General features: G+C 43.3%; 1 protein-coding gene across 1 annotated transcript; it reads left to right on the top strand.

Moving 5' to 3' along the window:
- The first annotated feature begins 906 nt into the window (after nucleotides 1-906).
- On the top strand, nucleotides 907-17,363 carry LOC122911715 (zinc finger protein 677-like). Its single transcript, XM_044256696.1, has 5 exons — nucleotides 907-1,050; nucleotides 3,519-3,690; nucleotides 4,243-4,333; nucleotides 5,836-5,962; nucleotides 14,687-17,363. The coding sequence occupies exons 2-5, from the start codon at nucleotides 3,662-3,664 to the stop codon at nucleotides 15,955-15,957; spliced, it is 1,518 nt and encodes a 505-aa protein (XP_044112631.1). The 5' UTR covers nucleotides 907-1,050; nucleotides 3,519-3,661; the 3' UTR covers nucleotides 15,958-17,363.
- The last annotated feature ends 1,822 nt before the right edge of the window (nucleotides 17,364-19,185 follow it).

Here is a 19,185-nt window from a genome sequence, read left to right as displayed (position 1 = left end):
GCTACAGTAAACATAGGGGTGCATATATCCTCTTGAATTAGTGTTTTTTATATTCTTTGGATAAATACAAAGTAGTTCCATTACTGTTTGGAAGGTAGTTCTACTTTTACTTGAAGAACCTCCATACTGTCTTCCACAATGTCCGCATCAGTTTGAATTCCCGCACACAGTGCTGGAGGATTCATTTTTCTCCACATCCTTGCCAAGATTTGCTCCTTGTCGTCAAAATTGTTTTTCAGGAACGCCACTTTCACCTTAATAGAATGTAACCACGTTAGCGTTCAACACAAAGGGCCCACAAAACTCCATCCTTTACCTCAAACTTTGAAAACATCAACTTAAATGGGCAGGCATTAGTCCTGCTCCACAGGACGCAGCAGAAATTGGCAGGGATGAAAATTCCGAAACCACGTAGTGGGAGCAGAGGCAGAGGAAACCAGGCTCCATCCAGCTCCCCAGGCTCCAGACCCTGGTCGTTTGGGCTCCCTGAACGCCGGAATCTCCCGGTCCACGCCCTAGCCAGGGCCCGCCGAACGGTAGTGGCCTCTACTCCGACGGCGCAGACATGGCGACCCTTCCCGCGCGCCCGTCGCCGGAAGCTCTATGCCGTTTCCGACCCATTCGGCCCTGCCCCCGCCCTGGACCCAAAGATCATATCCATTTCCCTCTCATTGCCGGAAATGCTTCTCCGAAACTAAACCCCATCCCGCCCGCCGAATTCAGGACGAAGGCCTGGCCAGTACGGGCTTCCCCCGGCAGCCGGAGGCGCCCCACTCAGGCCCTCCCATAGGCGGCGAGCACCGCGGCCGGGCAGCCCTTCGCCTCCGACTCATTACCGGAAGCGCCCCTCACAGTCTCGCCGGTGCACCGGCGCGCACGCGCACCTGTTTGCCGACCCGGAAGCGGCTGGCCGGAGAGAAGGTCAAATCAGCTCCTGAGAGCTTTTAACTTGCTCATTTCTGCGTCAGAACCTCAGTCCCCAGGCATACACCCCTGAGGTGTGGGGTGTCCACGTACATTCGAGTCCGTTCACCCGCGCCTCCCACCGCGGTAAGTAGCGTGTCGCGGAGACGCACAGAATCCAGAGGGCGGCGCTGCCGGCCTGGGGGTCCCGGAGCCTTTCGGTTCCCATCGTCGGAGTCGGTCCCCGCCTGTCGCCCCCACCCGCCCCCCGCCGCCTGCCGCAGTGTCTCCGTGCTTCACGCCGTCCCGGGCACCACTCGCACCCGCGCCGTGGGAGTCCAGGGAGATGGGCGTGTGCACCTCGCGCCGCAGCCTGGCCCGGCTCGGCCCACCACGCGCGGAGTCTCTCCCTGGCTCTGGTTCCGCGCAGACCGCGCCGACCTCCTGAGAAGTCCCCATGCAACCCCGCGTGCAGTGAGGGGACCGAGGCCCAGGAAGGGCATCTTCTTCAGTGCATGCTTTCAGGAGTGGGATTTAGGACGGAAGATCGCGGGGAGTGACGGAGCAGGTCCCCTCCCTCACGCGAGGATGGGGGGCCTTGTGGAGGCCGTGACTGCGGCAGATGAGGGATGGGGGCGGGGGAGGGGAGCCGGAGAAAGAGCAGGGCGGAGGAAAGAACAGTGAGAGGGTCCGTAAGAGACGGCGAGATGAGGACGATGCGGGAGGGACTTGTAACGAGGCCCTAAGAGCGGAAGGGCAAGTCGCCAGCGGAGAAAAGAAACGAGCGAAATGTGGAGGAAAGGGAGGCGCTCCGGAAGAAGGGGAGCCGAATAAGAGGGCCTTCGGTTAACAGAAGTGGGGTGACAAGGGCGACGCACTTCACGCAGACAGTGGGAAGGAGAAGGTGGTTTTGGGTAGACGATGCTGGGACAGAGAGGCGGTAGGGATGACCGCCCAGAGAGAAACAGCAGTGCAAGAGCTTAGCCAGAGGGTGTAACAGGAAAGAGGGAACGGAACTGGGAAGCAGAGAGGACACGGGTGAGGGGAGAGAGAGGCCAAAATCTATGGAGGTGGGGACAGTCCGAAAGGTTGGGACAAAAGAGTAAGGGAAGGTGAAATAGGTTTCAAGAGTTTCCTGGAAGGTGTAGGTGTAGTGAAAGAGAGAAAAGGGGAGAAAACCGGGCGGAGCCAGGGGAATCACAGGAAAGGAGAAACAGTGGAGAGAATCAGGAAAGAGGAACAAACGAACGGATTAATAGAAATCCTTGGGAGGGAGAAAGAAGGGGAACAGAGATCTGGATGAGTGGTGCTAAATGGGACATGGGTGATTCCGTTGTGTTACAGTGACCTGTGTCTCCACAATGTACTTAACATTAAATTTGCTTGTTTGAACAGATGAGAAAGAATTACTGTTTATAAGGCTGGTGCATTTTATACTTATTAGCATCATGAGATAGTTTTAAAATATTAAACATAGAATTACCATATAGTCCGTCAAACTTACTTCTGTGTATATACACAAAGAAGTTGAAAACAGGGACCAGAACAAGTGTTTGTACTCTGTGTTCATAGCATTACTCACAATAGTGAAAAGATGCATTGAACTCTTCTATGCAAAACACTGAAAACTTGTCTGTACTCTGCAGTCTTGCTTCCATTTGACACTTGACCTTCAAACAGACTTTCTCATCTACCATTCCATCCCCTTGTCAGAGGCAGTGGTGACCTCCAGTTTTCTAAATGTACTGGGTAATTGACTCTCTTCATCTGTCTGAAAGCAACAAGTTGAACAGTGACCACTCATTTTTCCTTTGAAGACATTTTTTTCATGGCTTTCCAGACATTACAGAATTGACATATTTTATCTATTATCTGTGTGTGTGTTTTCAGTTTTCTTCTCTCCACTTGTTAACTTCAGTTTCCTCTGCTGATTTTTGCTCAATTCTCTGCTTTCTGATTGGAGGAGTACCCCATTGGCTAGTCTTGGACCTCTTCTTTTCTCTGTTTACACCCAGTGACCTTCCATGTCCCTGCATCTCAGGGTTTAAATACCCTGAGGTTTCCTAGGTTCACACACCATCTCAGACCTCCATCCCGAGTGCCAGAATGTTTTGTTCAGCGATCTCCTCTGCATCTCTGCTGGGACATCTAACGGTCATCTCCACCTTACAGTGTCCAAACATGACTTCCTAAACTTCCCCAGTTGTGTTCCCTACAGTCCTCCACCTCCCAGTTAAGAGAAGTACCGTCCTTCCTGGGGTTTAGGTGACCATCCTGGCATGTTTTCAAAATACACAGCATATTCTTTGTATTTGTTTTCATTTATGATAGAATTAAAAACAAAACAAAACACAGTGATCTGGGTGAAAGACTACGTGTTTTCCAAAATTCACTTGAAATGAAGGAGAACAGTGTTTGAAGACCACGCCAGACATTCCTAATCTACTTCTGTGACCTGATCCCCTGCTTATCCTCTCCTCCCACTAGGATTGAGGCCCACAGATTTCTTTGCTGTTCTTGGGGCCAGGGTCAGGACTGCCTCAGGGCTTTCCAGGGGTGGTCCCTGTCTAGGATTCTCTGACTCTTCAAATGCTGGGGTGGACTTCCTTCCACAGGTGTTTGTTGCCATATCACCTTCTCGTGGAGCCATCTCTGACACTGCCGTGCCCCATTCCAGCCTCCCCCCACCTGCACTGGCCTGTTATGCCTCTCTGTGTGGATCTCGGCTACTTCCTCTTCCACCATCTGGTTACGGGGGATGGTCCCAGAAGAGAGCGGAGCCACAGGGTGGGTAGGCTGCTGGGCTGGTCTCTTCTGATTCGTGTTCCACCGTGACTGCCCATGGGATTGCTGAGGCATTTTGCGGATTCCTCATGGTCCCAGGCCCCAGAGATTTCTTGTGTAATGGGGCTCAGCCTCAGTGGTGCTGAAAGGGCCCCAGATGATTCTGATCTATATCCAGCATTGAGCCCCAGGCTGGCTCCTCCATTGATGAGGACTGAAAGCAGCCCCTAATCTGGAGAGAGGTGAGGGGGCTGTTCTCTGCATAGGGTGTTATCAGGGCGGGTCTGTGACTTGAAGGGAGGCTCAGTGCAGCCCAGATCCCCTCTGCTGCAGCTCCTGTGTGCGCTTCACCAGGAGGGGAGCGAGTTCTGCAGGAAGAGGTCAGAACACTCACGTGCTGGTCTCCATGTAGCAGTTTACAGTCCCCGAATCCGCACTGTGGCCGTGGGCAGCAGAGGTCTGTGTCCCACATGGGGGGATCTTCCCGTGTGTGGGGGTGTGGCACAGGCAGGTCAATGTTGACTCAGTTCTAAACAGCATACATTTGATGCTCAGGATTGACATCTCAAGACCCATCTTGCCTGGGAGAGAAGCCCAGAAGAGGGAGAAGAAGAAAGCCCAGGAGTCAGGAATGACTCTTTCTCAGGTAAAGTCCTGTCTTGGTTCCTTGTTCTATGCTCTGTGTCCTCATCTCCATGTGGCCAAGCTCGTCACACTTGGAAGGGTCCCTCATGCCAGGTTGGCTCATGCTCAGCCCAGGGACTTCCCTCAGTCCCTGTCTGCATGCAGATTCCAGCTGTTCTATTTCCCTATAAGTATTTAACGGAGATCAAAAGTACTTGTTACTGTTTTTAAAAAAAACCTTGCAGAGGTGCGTGACTGGCTCAGTGACAGGATCATGGGACCCTTGATCTAGAAGTTGTGAGTTTGAGCCCCATGTTGGGAGTAGAGATTACTTAAAAAATACATATATATTCTTATAGGGTTGTTTTTTTAAGCAAACTAGATAGAATGACATTGATAATTTCATTTATATCTAATACAATTTGTGCATATTTAGTGTACCAGAAAGACACATAAGTAAAAAATGATAATGATGATTTATGCAAAAATAGATGTCATTTAGAGACTAGTATTTTGATTTCAGTTATTTTCAATGTGTGGTTTTTGTGTCCACACCTGTGTGTGAATACTAGCCCATGGTGTGTAAAAAAGACATCATTTTATGTCTGACATGTTTTCCATGGCCTTAAATTTATTTCTACACCAACACGGACATGAGATAATAGCTGTAGGAATATGGTGTGCGTGCATGTGTTATGTTTCAGCCTTGAACTTGTTTCAGGTTTTCTCTATTAGCAAACCTTCTGTCAGTGGATTTTTACTGTCATTTGCGTTACTTCATTCACTGTGTGGGATGGAACACATATGTGTTCCATCCTGAAGCCTGACCTCTTGGTTCAAGTGCAGGCCCTGCTACTTACTCTCTCTGTTTGACCAGAGTGTGTTCGTTAGAGTACTTGTGCCAGAGTTGGGTCCTATGTAAGATGGGGACAAATACTAATTTAACGGGATGCAGTGTCCTTATACAAGTTAACGCTTATAAAGCATTAGAGTAATGCGTACCATACGGGAAGAGTTCAGAACTTCAGATGCTTTTATTGTTAATGAGATTCCCATTTTGCAGTTTCTACCTTTCACTGACACTACTGTAGACTTTGTCAACCCTGAACACTCTACTTAGGCTATTGCTTATGTAGAAATCACTGTCATTTTGTGTGTAGTACATACTACCTAGAACTTGCATATAATTTACCATTTGTTGATGTTTTTGCATTTGTGTGTTTCTTCTGGCACAATATTTTAAAATCCTCAGTTTAGCTGAAGGAAATCCTATGATGGGAAAGTGTAACAAATCAAAACCAGGGATATATGACTTGCTTAAAATGATCTTTTGTGGACCTATTGAAGCAGTCATTTTTCAATTAGCAATCGCGCCTCAAATAAACCTCATTGGCCATGATACTGCCACTGCGCAAAGCTTGAAGCAGTCATCTCTAATCGACCCTTATACCTCTCTCCTCCCCTCATTTTTATGAAATAAGTAGTTTCCTAATGGCCTTTTGGTGAAATGTGCTTTTATTTCAGGAACGGTTGACCTTCAGGGATGTGGCCATCGAATTCTCTCGGGAGGAGTGGGAGTGCCTGGACCCTGCCCAGAGGGCCTTGTACAGGGACGTGATGGTGGAGAACTACCGGAACCTGGTCTCCCTGGGTAAGGATAGTTTCCCTCCGGAGGTTGGGAACTGCCCTAGTATATCTTTGTGTTTCTCTTGGAAGTTTCTTGGGCGCCCTTTCCCTACTTGGCTGAGACTGAAGCCCTGCTGATTCAGAATTGAAAAGCTTTACAGTGTGGTATCTGGATTTTAAACCCAGACGATCATGCAGGTTCGTGGTGGTGCTAGAACTGGAGGAAGAACAAGACCTTACGTCAAAAATTTTTAAAAACTATCACATTGCGTGGTTTTACACCTGTAATCTTTTTTTTTTTTTTTTTTTTTTAACACCTGTAATCTTGATTTGGTCATTCAGGGAAGAGAGCTGGATATTTTCATGTCAAACATTTAAGCATTAGGAAGAGGGGTGTCCGTAAACAAAGTTGTGAAATGTTTTTCTAGACCTGCCTATAATGAACATCCTTGGTCCCAGCTGACAAAGGGCTGGGAAAACCCCAGGATATCATCTCCCAGTTTTTGTGTCAGCAGGAATCTCTTTCTGAGCTGAAAGTTACCTCCCTGTGTAGCAGGGGTGAGCCCTGGAATGCCAGGAGCGAGGCAAAACTAGCCCCAAAACCCAGGCAAGAGGGAAGAAGTCAGCGATGTGAACACAAGTAAGGGGCAGATGCAGAGAGGAGTGACTTCCAGAAATGTCATTTGGGACATTGTCCCCACGTGGGAGAGGGGGTGGGAAAGGAGAATCGATTTCTCTTGGGCTCTCAAAGGAGCTTGTTCTCCCTCTCTTCTTGTCCTCTTCTTCATATGTGTATGTTTCCACTGTTGATGGTTCTGCTGCTCTGGTCAACGACAAGGGCAGAGTCTTTAATATGACCCAGACATGCTATTCTCTGTCTCTTAGAGCCCTTTACTGGTTCACCCTGGGGAGCACAGGAAGGGCTCTTTGTAAGGGGCTTTCTTCCTTCCTTAGCCTCTCCTTCCCTGCTCAGTCCACACAGATCTGATGTAGGGCTCCCCCCACACCCACACCCCCCACACACACCCCCACCCCCGTCCTGACTGCAGGCCCTGTCTGGCTTGCATCCCTTTTCATGTGCTGAGTGACCTGTCATGGTGGAACCGTCGGCTGCTCTTTTGCCTGTGGGACTCCGGGCAGAAGCATGGGCTATCCAAAGCCCTCTGGCTGTTCGTGCCTCCACCATATCCTCTGTATCCTCCTTTCCACTTTTGCCCTGCAGGGGCACGTGTACCGGGAGTAGAGGGGGTGTTTTAACATTGCCGTTCAGCAGTGCTGTGTAGAGAGAGGGCAGGGAAAACCTTTGATTCCCAGTCCTTCAAGGGGACTGTATCTCAGGCTCTGGGCCCTCAGCCTGGAATCTGTAGGCAGACCCCAGGTCGTGTTTGAGCATTCCACAAAATCATACCTGCTTCCTTAATTTCCTGCCTTTTGTGTGTCTTGCTCATGCAGCATCTCCTTAGTCTGAGAGTGTGGGAAGCCCTTGACTGTGGCTGATTTCCTGGTCTCCTACGTTTGTTTGGTTTTGCCTCTGAAATTTTCTTGGTTTTGAAATACAGTTCTCGGCGTCTGGAATTTTATCCTCATTTTCTGCTGTGATAACCCAGCCTTTAGGTGCCGGACAACTTGTGAGCTCTCCCATGAGGAGTTTTACTGGGTGAATGAACATTCTGGATGGAGAACACTTATTTACAGTTCTGATGGATATGAAGGAGTGGGCTTTGTCCAAAAAACCTATATGACCTCTGGAATTTGGTGAAAATACAATCATAGTTATCCTTCTTATATCTGTTTTGCTTGAGTTAGTACCTGCTTGATGACAAAGAGCCTTTCTCATTTGAATGAATTTGGGTTTTTAAAATTGGGCGTATTGGATATCTTGAGACTATGCTCTTGTTATGAAGTGTCTCTGTTCACCTCAGAAATACAAAGAAATTCATTCATTATTTGTTTTATAAGGTATTTTGGTTCTTCTGTAGTATATCCTAAATTTTCTAAATGTAACTTGTTAGGTTTCACATGAATTTTGTAGAGGTACTTTAAAGTCAGTTCAGATGCTTCATGTTAAATCATTTCTGTGTCTGTATTCACCAGGTAACTCTTAGGTATACTAAACTAATACCTAAAATTCTAAGTTTATTTTATAGAAACATATGCATCTTACATTTCATGTACTTTTTCGTCACTATGACTTTTGACAGAGTTTTCCACCAAATTTGTAAAATTCTGGAAAACCTTTTATTTGTAACCCATGAAGGCTGTTACATTCTAGAGTGTTCTGTAGTTTTCTGGGTATTACTGTTTCTTATGGTGATCACCTCTGCACGTGCATCTTCTAGCACTGGCAAATAGACTTTCTGCCCTCAAATGCTACTGATAACGCTGCCTTAGAAGTTATTCCTTGCTCTCAGTCATATGACCCTTAATGTTATATATAGTCTTCCGATAATCTCTGTGAAGTCAGGATTCATTGATTTTGGGCAACTGGACATTAATTTTTATTCATTCATGATAACTGTATGTTTATAACGACATATGGCAGTAACACCTGTCACCTCATGTCTGTTTCATGTGTGAAACTATGTTGAGAGATTCAGTGATAGAATTTCAGGTAATTAGAGGAAGCCAGTCTAAGAGAAACTGGTATTTCCAGATAGCTTCAAAATTTTTAACATATTAACATCAGAATATGTCAATTTTTTAATACCACTTCTGTCTACTTGTACCACTTCTGTCTAATTGTACAACATTCCCATCACTCCAGATTACTGTCCTTTACCCATTCATCAGTTTCTCCACATCCCCATCCCCTGGAAACCACCAGGCTGTGTTTGTCTCTGATTATCTATTTTATAGAATACCATGTTTTTTCTACTTTGATAAAAATGGTTTTTGTCTATATGGACTCTCCAGACCACTTTGGTCAATATTACCATTTTTAAAAATGTGAAATTTTCCAATGCATTGTATGCTATGTCTTTTCCATTTATGTAAACATGTTTAATTCCTCTCAGCAGTGTTCTACAATTCTTAGCCTTACAGGTCTTTCACACCCCTGGTTAAATTGATTTTATGGCATTTTATTCTTTGAATGGTTCATTATACATGGAATCGTTTCTATAACTTCCTTTTCAGGAAGTTCATTATAGTACATAAAGCACAACTGAGTATCCTGTAACTTTTCTGACATCACTGTAACATTAAAAGGTTGTATGTGTTTGTGTGTTTATGTCTTTCAGGGGATAGTTCAGGGAATTCTGTATTATGGAGATCTATGACGTCTTCACATGGAGATAATTTTGTTTTTGCTCTCTAATATCTGTACTTTTTTTCCTCCTTTTTCTTGTTTTATTGCTCCGGTTAGAATTTGCAGAATATTGTTAGATAGCATCAGTGAAAATGGATATCCATGTCTTATTTCTTTTCTCAGGGGGAAATCTTCACTGTTTCATCTAGGACCTTAGATATAGGTTTTCATAAATAATCTTCAAGAGGTTGAGTAAAGTCCTTTCTCTTCTGAATATGCTGAGTGTTTTTCTCATAAGAGTTTTAGAATTTTTCAAATATTCTGCATATAATGAGATCATTGTGTAGGGTTTTTTTTTTTTTGTCTTACTGTTAATAGATATTATGTTTATTGATGTTATATGTTGAACCTTCCACTGTTGAATTCTTGGAACAAGGGACGCCTGGGTGGCGCAGTTGGTTGGACGACTGCCTCCGGCTCAGGGCGTGATCCTGGAGTCCCGGGATCGAGTCCCACATCAGGCTCCCAGCTCCACGGGAAGTCTGCTTCGCTCTCTGACCTTCTCCTCGCTCATGCTCTCTCTCACTGTATCTCTCTCTCAAATAAATAAATAAAATCTTTAAAAAAAAAAAAAAAAAAAAAAAAAGAATTCTTGGAACAAGTCCCTCTTATTTATATTGTGTAATTTTTTTTTTCTTTCTTTCTTCCTTTTTTTTTTTTTTTTTAAGATTTTATGTATTTATTTGAGAGAGACAGAGAGCAGGAGGTGGGTGGAGGGAGAGCAAAGGAAAAAGGAGAAGCAGATTCCCGGCTAAGCAGGGAGCCCAACATGGGACTCTGTCACAGGACCTCAAGACCTCTACCCAAGCCAAAGGCAGACACTCACTCCCCTGAGCTACCTACGTGCCTCTTTTTTTTTTTTTTTTTTTTTTAAGATTTTATTTATTTATTTGAGAGAGAGAGACAGTGAGAGAGAGCATGAGCAAGGAGAAGATCAGAGGGAGAAGCAGACTCCCCATGGAGCTGGGAGCCCGATGTGGAACTTGATCCCGGGACTCCGGGATCATGACCTGAGCCGAAGGTAGTCGTCCAACCAACTGAGCCACCCAGGCGTCCCCCTAGGTGCCTCTTTGTTGTGTAATTTTAATAATACTTTCTATTCAGTTGGCTGGTGTTTTGTTGAAGACTTTTACATCTGTATTAATAAGGGGGATACTATTTTGAAGTTTTCTTGTGATGTCTTCGGGTTGGTATCGGAATAATGTTGGCCTCAGAGGCACCAAGGGGGCCAGTTAAGGTTCCAACTCTGTTTCAGCTCAGGTCCTGATCTCAGGATCATGAGATAAGCACCATGTTGGACTCAGATTCAGTATGGAGTCTGCTTAACATTCTCTGTGCCTCCGACGCCTGGGTAGCTCAGTCATTAAGTGTCTGCCTTCAGCTCAGGTCAGGATTCCAGGGTCCTAGGATCGAGTCCCGCATTAGATTCCCTGCTCAGTGGGGAGCCTGCTTCTCCCTTTCCCACTGCCCCCGACCTTATGTTCCCTCTCTTACCGTCTCTGTCTCTCTGTCAATTAAATAAATAAAATCTTAAAAAAAAAAAAAAAATTTTCTCTGTGCCTCTCCCTCTACTCTTTCCCTTTACCACTTACTCACTCTGTCTCTCTTTAAATAATCCTTGGGATATAAAGATTAAAGTTGGCCTCTGAGAGTAAATTAAGACATGTTCTATCTTTCATTTCTTTTTTTTTTTTTTAATTTTATTTATTTATTTGAAAGAGATCACAAGTAGGCAGAGAGGCAATCAGAGAGAGAAGGGAAGCAGGCTCCCCACTGATCAGGGAGCCCGCCACGGGGCTTGATCCCAGGCCCTTGAGACCACAACCTGAGCCGAAGACAGAGAGAGGCTTAACCCACTGAGCCACCAAGGCACCTCTATATCTTTCATTTCTTTCTTTCTTTTTTTTTTTTTTTAAAGATTTTATTTATTTATTTGACATACAGAGATGGTAAGTAGGCAGAGAGGCAGGCAGAGAGAGGGGAGGGAGAGAAGCAAGCTCCCTGCTAAGCAGAGAGCCCGATGCGGGGGCTCCATCCCAGGACCCTGAGATTGTGACCTGAGCTGAAGGCAGAGGCTTAACCCACTGAGCCACCCAGGCACCCCTATATCTTTCATTTCTTACAGTGCTGTTCTATTTACACGGAACTTCCTCACCCTTTGTTTCTCTTGGAAGCCTTAATTTCTCCCTTATTTTCAAAGGACAGTGTTCTATGGGGATAGAGTTGATTAACAGTTTTTTGTGGTTTTTTGGTGGTGGTTGTTGTTTTCCTTTGTCAACACTTTAAGTATCTTATCCTATTGTCTCTGGACTTCATGGTTTGGCTGAAAAGTCAGCTCTGAAAGCTATGGTGTGTCCTATTATACGTGATGGCTTCTCCCTTCTTGGTGTCAACATTCTCTCTTTATATCTTTCTCTTCCATGTATTGATCATAATTTGTTTCATGTGCATCTTGGATTTTTTCTTAAATTGGATGTTCACTGAGTTCTTAGATTTGTAGAGTCTTGTCTTAACATTTAAGAAATTGTCTACCATATTTCTTCTAATATTCCTTCTGCCTCCTTCTCTCCTTTTTTTGGGGCTCCCATGGTTCATGTGTTGGCCCACATGGTGTTCTCTTCCAGGACTGTTAGACTCTGTTCATTTACACTTGGTCTTTTCCTTTGTGCTCCTCAGACACGGTAATTTCAACTGACTTCTTACCAGTTTGCTGAGTCTTACTCCACCTTATTAGACCTGATATTGAACCTTTCTGTGAGATTTTTCAAGTCAGCTATTTTACATTTCAGCTTCAGAGTGTGGTTAGGTTCTTTTTCCACTTTCTATCTCTTTCTTGATATTCTCTATTTATACAGAATTTTCCTGATTGCTTTTCAATTCTTTGTCAGTCATTCCTTTTAGCTTAAATAGTTGATTTAAAGCATGTGTTTAGTAAGTCCAAAACTTGGGCTTCCTTAGGGCCAGGTTTTGTTACTTATTTAATATTTCTTTTTCTGTATGGGTCCTGCTGTATTGTTGTGTTGGCTCCTGTGTACCTTCTTGTTAAAAATGGGACATTTTGAATATGTTGAAACTTTGGAAATCATAATATTCTCCCTTCCAAGGGTTTTGTTTTTTGTTTTTTTTTTTTAATGTCTCTTGTGATTGTTGTTATAAATTTTGTGTGGTGTATTTTCTTTGTTATGTGTAGCCATTGATGCCTTTGGTTCACTTCTCGGTCAGCTAGAGATTCAGCAGACTTCTGAGACTGCTGGAACCAAACACAAAACATATCAACTTTCCACCTTTGTGTGTATGTATGTGTGTTGGGGAGTGCATGAACCACACAGGATAGACGTTTAAGAGAATAGCGCCCTGTCCTTCACTTATGCTTGCTCAGAATCTGCTGGATAGCAGGAGGTATAGTCTTGGGGTCTTCTCAAGTCTTTTTTCATGTGTCTGGTCCTGGGCATGCCTGCAACCTTTTTGGATCCCTGGAATATGTGGGGAATTTTCAAAGCCTAATTTCCCAGTGTACCTTGCTCCCTTGTGTTTTCCTTGGGGTTTTCACTTGCCCATGGTTTGCCCCAGTTGTTATCCCTGCTCTAGGTGGCAGTGGCTACTAGACTTAACCTTTAAATGTTTGTGACAGGGCCCCTGTGCCTCAATTGTTAAGCTTCTGCCTTAGGCTCAGATCATGATCCCAGGGTCTTGGAATCCCGTCCCTCATCGGGTCCCTGCTTGGTGGGAAGCCTGCTTCTCCCTCTAATACTCCCCCCGCTTGTGTTCCCTCTCTCACCGTGTCTCTCTGTCAAATAAATAAGTGAAGTCTTTGAATGAATGAATGTGTGTTTGTGTGTGTGTGTGTGTGTGTGTGTGTGTGTGTGTGTGTTTGTGACAAATGGCCCTGGTTATCACCTCCACCTAGGTAGAGATCTGAGGTAGGCCAAAGAAAGGCAAGCATTTTGAGCCAGTCCTTCAGGGAACCAGCGGACAGATTAAAGAAGCAAATAACCAGTCACAGTTCTTTGAAGATCCCATCTCTTCCCTGTGTATGGGAAGCCTGTACCCCTTGCAGACTCCCATCTTCAAGGCCACTTCCTAACTGAGGTGCAGGGCACAGATTCAGGGCAAGTTGAAACACCTACCTTTTTCTTGATGAAGAGTGTACCTTGTTGCTGGAATCCTGTGTTTAATTTCCAGGGTTCTTACAAAGTTCATTTGGACCGTTTTTGGTAGTTCATCTCCTGCAGTATTCTCCTGGTGTTCCCTTCTTTGCGATTTTGACATCACAGTTCCCTGTTGTTAATCTCTATGATATTACATATTTGTCAGATAGTACATATTTGTCAGAACTATGTTTCAAAATAGGTGATTTCAACATATTTTCCGTTTATGATGTCATGTGCCTCTCCTGAAATTCAGCCCATTTTTCTCTTTTGGGTAAACTCTTTAGAATTCTGAAGTCTGTGTACATTGTGTAATTTTTATAAATGAACATACATACTAATTACTTCTGGATTCACTTGGGGTTATTAACATGTTTATCATTTTTTAACATGATTAACATGTAATTTCTACGTATATTATGGTATATAATCATGTTTCACTGATTATTATATTGCAGTATAACTGTTTGGTGTGGTTATATTTTTGGAAGAAGTATAGGATATTTTATTATCTTTGAATGTTATTTTAATATTGTAGATGATAAGTATTAAGGAATTTGCCCTTTTTAAAAAGATTTTATTTATTTGAGAGAAAAAGAGTTTGCAGAGTGCGTGAGAGAGAGCACATAAGCAGAGGGAGAAGCAGGCTCTCTGCTAAGCAGGGAACCCAATTCAGGGCTTGATCCTAGGACCCTGGGAACATGACCTGAGCCAAAGGCACCCACTTAACCAACTGAGCCACTCAGGTGCCCCTCAAGAATTGACTTTAAATTTTTTATTTTTTTATTTTTTTTAAGTATGATTCACTTCTAACCCTCCTGTGAGGTTTTTAGGCTTTGGGATGGCTATGGAAAATTCCTGTATTTCAGGGCACTGGAACTTTTGATCACAGAGCATTTAAATAGGCTTCCCTGAAAATGATTTGAACTATGTTGTAATCACTCTTTCATTACTGAGAAATCTTATGTTTTTTTGTGTTTCTAAACATTTGCACAGCATGGTTGGGAAGCTTGATAACTCTGGTAATTACGAATTCTGCTTTTGGTGTAATGCTTTTTTGTGTGTGATTTTATTTGTTTATTTGAGAGAGAGGGAGAGGGAAAAGCAGGCCCCCCCAGTGAGCAGGGAGCCTGACTCAGGGCTCGATCCCAGGATGCTGGGATTATAACCTGAGTTGAAGGCAGACACCTAACCGACTGAGCTACCTGGGTGTCCAGTGTAATACCTTTCCTTATAAAATATCTGTCTTCGTACTCTAGTTAATATGAAGCCTATCACTATTTATATATTACAGATATCTCTACTAGATGTATGAACAAAGAATTACCACCAAAAGACAACATTAATAATGGAGAATTATTCCAAACGTTGATTTTGAAAAGACACGTAAGTCATGACTTTGACTTCGGTTTGAGGGTTCAGCAAGATGGGAACAAATTTGAGACTCAGTGGCTATGTGAAGAAAAAAATTGCAAAGGAATGACTACATCCCATTATAAAAATCTCACTTGTAGAGAAAACCAACAACATCACAAATTCTGTAATGATTTTCCTGTAAAGCATAGTGTTTCCATAAGAAATAGTAAATCTCAATACTATAAACATGATACGTCGAATAAGGCACTGAAAAACAAGGCAGGCTCTTCAGGAAATAAGTATAGGAACTGTTTGGACAGATGTCATTCACATCTGGCTGAACTGCAGAGATTTGAAACCCAAGAGGAAGTTCATGAAAGTAACCAAGTTGAGAAGTCTTCCAAAAAGTCCTCAGTTTCACCCCTTCCAAAAATTCCTTCTAGTGTCAAAACCAACGTTTCTAACAAGTATGGGAAGGTTCTTACACATTCTTCATTACAGACACAACATCAGAAAACACCCAAAAGAGAAAAACCTTACAAATGTAAAGAGTGTGGGAAGACTTTTAGCCATTGTTCAACCTTAGCTACTCATCAAAGAATTCATTCTGAGCAGAAACCTTACAAATGTAATGATTGTGGCAAAGTCTTTAACAGGTTCTCAAACCTCACGAGGCATCAGAGAATCCATACTGGAGAGAAACCATATAAATGTAACGTATGTGGTAAGGATTTTATGATACGTTCACACCTTTGGGGACATGAGCGAATTCATACAGGAGAGAAGCCTTACAAATGTGATGAGTGTGGAAAAGCCTTTTCTGAGTGTTCAAATCTTGTTCAACATAAAAGAATCCATTCTGGAGAGAAACCTTACAAATGTAATCAGTGTGGTAAGGAATTTATCACCCGTTCACATCTTTGGGGTCATGAGAGAACTCACACTGGAGAGAAACCTTATAAATGTAATGAGTGTGGAAAGGCCTTCTCTGGAAGTTCAAATCTTACTCAACATAAGAGAATTCATGCTGGAGAGAAACCATATAAATGTAACGTGTGTGACAAGGCCTTTAGTCAGAATTCAAGCCTTACAGTTCATCAGAGAATTCATACTGGGGAGAAACCTTACACATGTCATGAATGTGGTAAAGCCTTTAAGCAGTACTCAAGCCTGAGTAGACACCAGAATATACACAGAATGAAGATATAGATGTAGAGCCTGTAGTAAGGCTTTTATTAAATGATCTCACATTTGGAGTCATAAGGGAATGCATATTGCAAAGAAACTTTACAAAAGAATGGCATGGCCTTCGTGCCATGACTTGACCTCAGGAATCACCAAAGAGTTCATGTTGGAGAAAACCCTAGAAATACAACTTGTGGTGAATTGCTTAAGTAAGTTGTACAATGTACTGTACTTGAGAGAATTCTTACTAGTGAGAACTAAGTCTAGTTCTTGAAGATTAATCAAATCACATGTCAAACTCTGCTGGAAAATTAGAAGTCAAAGTGATTTAAAATTCCTGAGACAATGGGTATCAAAGGAGCAGGGGCGTCTATGGAAATGCCCACTTAATCATCAGTTTATATAGTCATTTTACTCATTTAGATGTTGTGATGAGGTTTACTTTATTATTGAATTTGGATCTGTGGTAGAAAATCTGTTAATGATGTTGTGTCTTCATCATAGACTTTCCATGTGTTGCCACAATGGTGTCTGTGATGGAACTTCTTGTTTTGGTCCTAATGTGAATGATGGTTTATTTTTAATTTTCAAGTCATTTGTTCCTTGCTGGTATGTAGGAAGATAGTTAACTTTTGTACTGTGACCTTGTACCCCACAGCCTTGGTGTTATTGCACATTAGTATTTTATCTACCATACTTTTGTGCATCTTTGAGGTGGTTTGGAAGTTCTGGTGACAGGTGCCACTCTATCTTGTTTCTGGCATCAAGACACAGGACTCTCTGTTACCATACTAATACCAGTTGAATCTTGCAGTCATTTAAGTCCAGCTTGGTCATGGTGCAGGTTCTGGATGTATTGTGTTGGCAATCAGAGTATCCAGTTTGTTAAGGTCTCAGAAGCTTTATGCGTTATTGGTATTGGCATATAAAAGAAATCTTTGCACATAAATGGAAACTGGTCATAGCCAAAATTATAAACATACCAGTAATCTAAAACATGAGTACAAGTTATGAAAACACCTAAGTGTAGATCTAGATTATTATTTTTTTTTTTAGATCTAGGTTATTGTAAGAACATAGCCATCCAGCTTTTTCAGTATATCATAATGGTTTAATCATGTGCTTTGGTACCTCCCCAGTAAGTTTAAGTCCCCAGACTGCTGCTAAACAAGGAGTGAAGTTAGTGAAATCACTCAACCCTGTGTGCCTAAGGTCTCCTCCTTAGAATGAAAGTGGTAGTAGTCCCATCCCTGATTTTTAATGAATGAAGACTTTAAGTGCCTTGACAGCAGAGATTCTTACATTGTGAGTGTTTTTTAGAATTCCCCATTCAACTCTCAGAAGGCTCTTAATGAAGCTAAAATTAAATATTTTTTTTCTTAAAGATTTTATTTATTTGCAAGAGAGAAAGAGGGAGCGAGCATGAAGAGGGGGAGGAGCAGAGGGAGAGGAAGAAGCAGACTCCCTGCTGGCCAGGGAGCCTGATGTGGGGCTCAATTCTGGGACTCCAGGATCATAACCTTAGCTGAAGGCAGATGCTTAACCCACTGAACCACCCAGGCGCCCCTAGAGCAAATGTGTTTTAATGGGAAGTAAGCATAAGTGAAGAATACTAGTTTTCTTTTTTTTTTTTTTTAAAGATGTTATTTATTTATTTGACAGACAGAGATCACAAGTAAGCAGAGAGAGAGAAAGGGAAGCAGGCTCCCTGCTGAGCAGAGAGCCTGATGTGGGGCTCGATCCCAGGATTCTGGGATCATGACCTGAGCTAAAGGCAGAGGCTTTAACCCACTGAGCCACCCAGGTGCCCCAAGAATACTAGTTTTTGGTTGAAATGGTAAGTGTAGGTGAAACTTAGGTTCCCATGCAGGATCTCCCAAAGGAAGAGCATCACTCATTGCGAGCATCAGATGACCTCCAGATTTTTGATGGGAGGAGTCATCTTCATATCACAGATGCTGATTACAATCCTGGGGAGTTTCTTTCTTCTTTCTTTACCTGTGTATCTTCCTTTTTCTCATATGTGAAGGTTGAGGTCTACAGATCTGAGTGTCAAGCACCTGTTTGTAGCCAACTTCTTAGTCATCATCCTCACAAGAATCTCCAGCACAGTGACAGCTTTTAGGTAGGAATATTTTCTCCCTGATCTTGGATGTAAATTTGTTTACTGGATTACAGCGTGATATACTGTGCTATATTATGTAAGTATCTGAGGAATCTGGATGAAGGGGTGAAGTTTTTAAGGACTTTTTCATATGGTATTTGCACATTTTGTGTATCTAATTTCTTCAAAATAAAAAGTAAAGAAAGGCAGCATGATATGCTGTGGCTTTTAGAAATTTCAGGTGCAGCTGTATGTTCATATGGGAATAAAGGACATTATAGGTACATCCAAAAATCATTCTTAAAACTTGTCACCACCTTGGTAATTTTCCAGAACACTGGAAATGACATGTGCTTCCACCCCACATAATGTGCGGCTTACTCTGCTTCTTAGAACTGAATCAGAAACACAAGAGTAGAGCCACAGGATTGGATGTTTCAAGTGTCTGCTTTATTATGCATTGGTGGATTACTTTGTTCTGGAACCACCTCTAATCCTGCATGAAGTGGGCAGTTGGTCAGAGGAAAGGGGAAGACGATTCCAGAAGCACCATTGAAATTCTCTTAATGTCTGAATGAAAAGCTTCCATTTTTCCCTTCAGAATAGGGTCAGAAACTCCTCATTCTGGACAAAGTTCTCAAGACACGAGAGAAGAGCAGAGGTACCCGAGGAGAGGTCCTGCCTTAAGGAGGGAAGCTATCCTCACACAAGACAACCAGTTTTCTTTAGGTTTCTAATATCCTGACTGTACATGTAAGGTCTGTGAGCAGGGTCTATGCAGTCCCTGTGATTCTAAGAGAATACTGTGTATTATTGGTGAATGTCACAGTCCCTGAAGTGAAATACATGCACCCAGACATGCATTTCCTTAAGTGGCAGTGGGAAGATTATTTTGTTTTCACACAGTATGAGCTAAGAATAGAAGTATAAGAGTGGGCTCTGGCATCGTGTGAGGATTATTACTTGGGTATGGTGGCGGAACTTCTGGGTCCTGACTCTGAAGAAGTTTGACCTTCGTCAGTCTCAGATGCTCTTTTGGGGCGGTGCCTTCCACGCAAGGCTTGGTTGCACATCATGTGGGACCTTTCTGTGAAATGTTGAGGGAGGGCATTGCGCATGCACGTGCCTTCCTATCCTAGTCACAGGTC

This window comes from Neovison vison, chromosome 7 (assembly GCF_020171115.1).
Source record: "Neovison vison isolate M4711 chromosome 7, ASM_NN_V1, whole genome shotgun sequence".
NCBI classification, from domain to species: Eukaryota; Metazoa; Chordata; class Mammalia; order Carnivora; family Mustelidae; genus Neogale; species Neogale vison.
This window is presented reverse-complemented; position numbering and strand designations above follow the sequence as displayed.

Coding starts and splice junctions, on each gene's coding strand:
- LOC122911715 (XM_044256696.1), top strand. CDS start 3,662: ATGGTCCCAGAAGAGAGCGGAGCCACAGG. Junction 4,334..5,835: donor CAGGAATGACTCTTTCTCAG/GTAAAGTCCTGT, acceptor CTTTTATTTCAG/GAACGGTTGACCTTCAGGGA. Junction 5,963..14,686: donor CCGGAACCTGGTCTCCCTGG/GTAAGGATAGTT, acceptor TATATATTACAG/ATATCTCTACTAGATGTATG.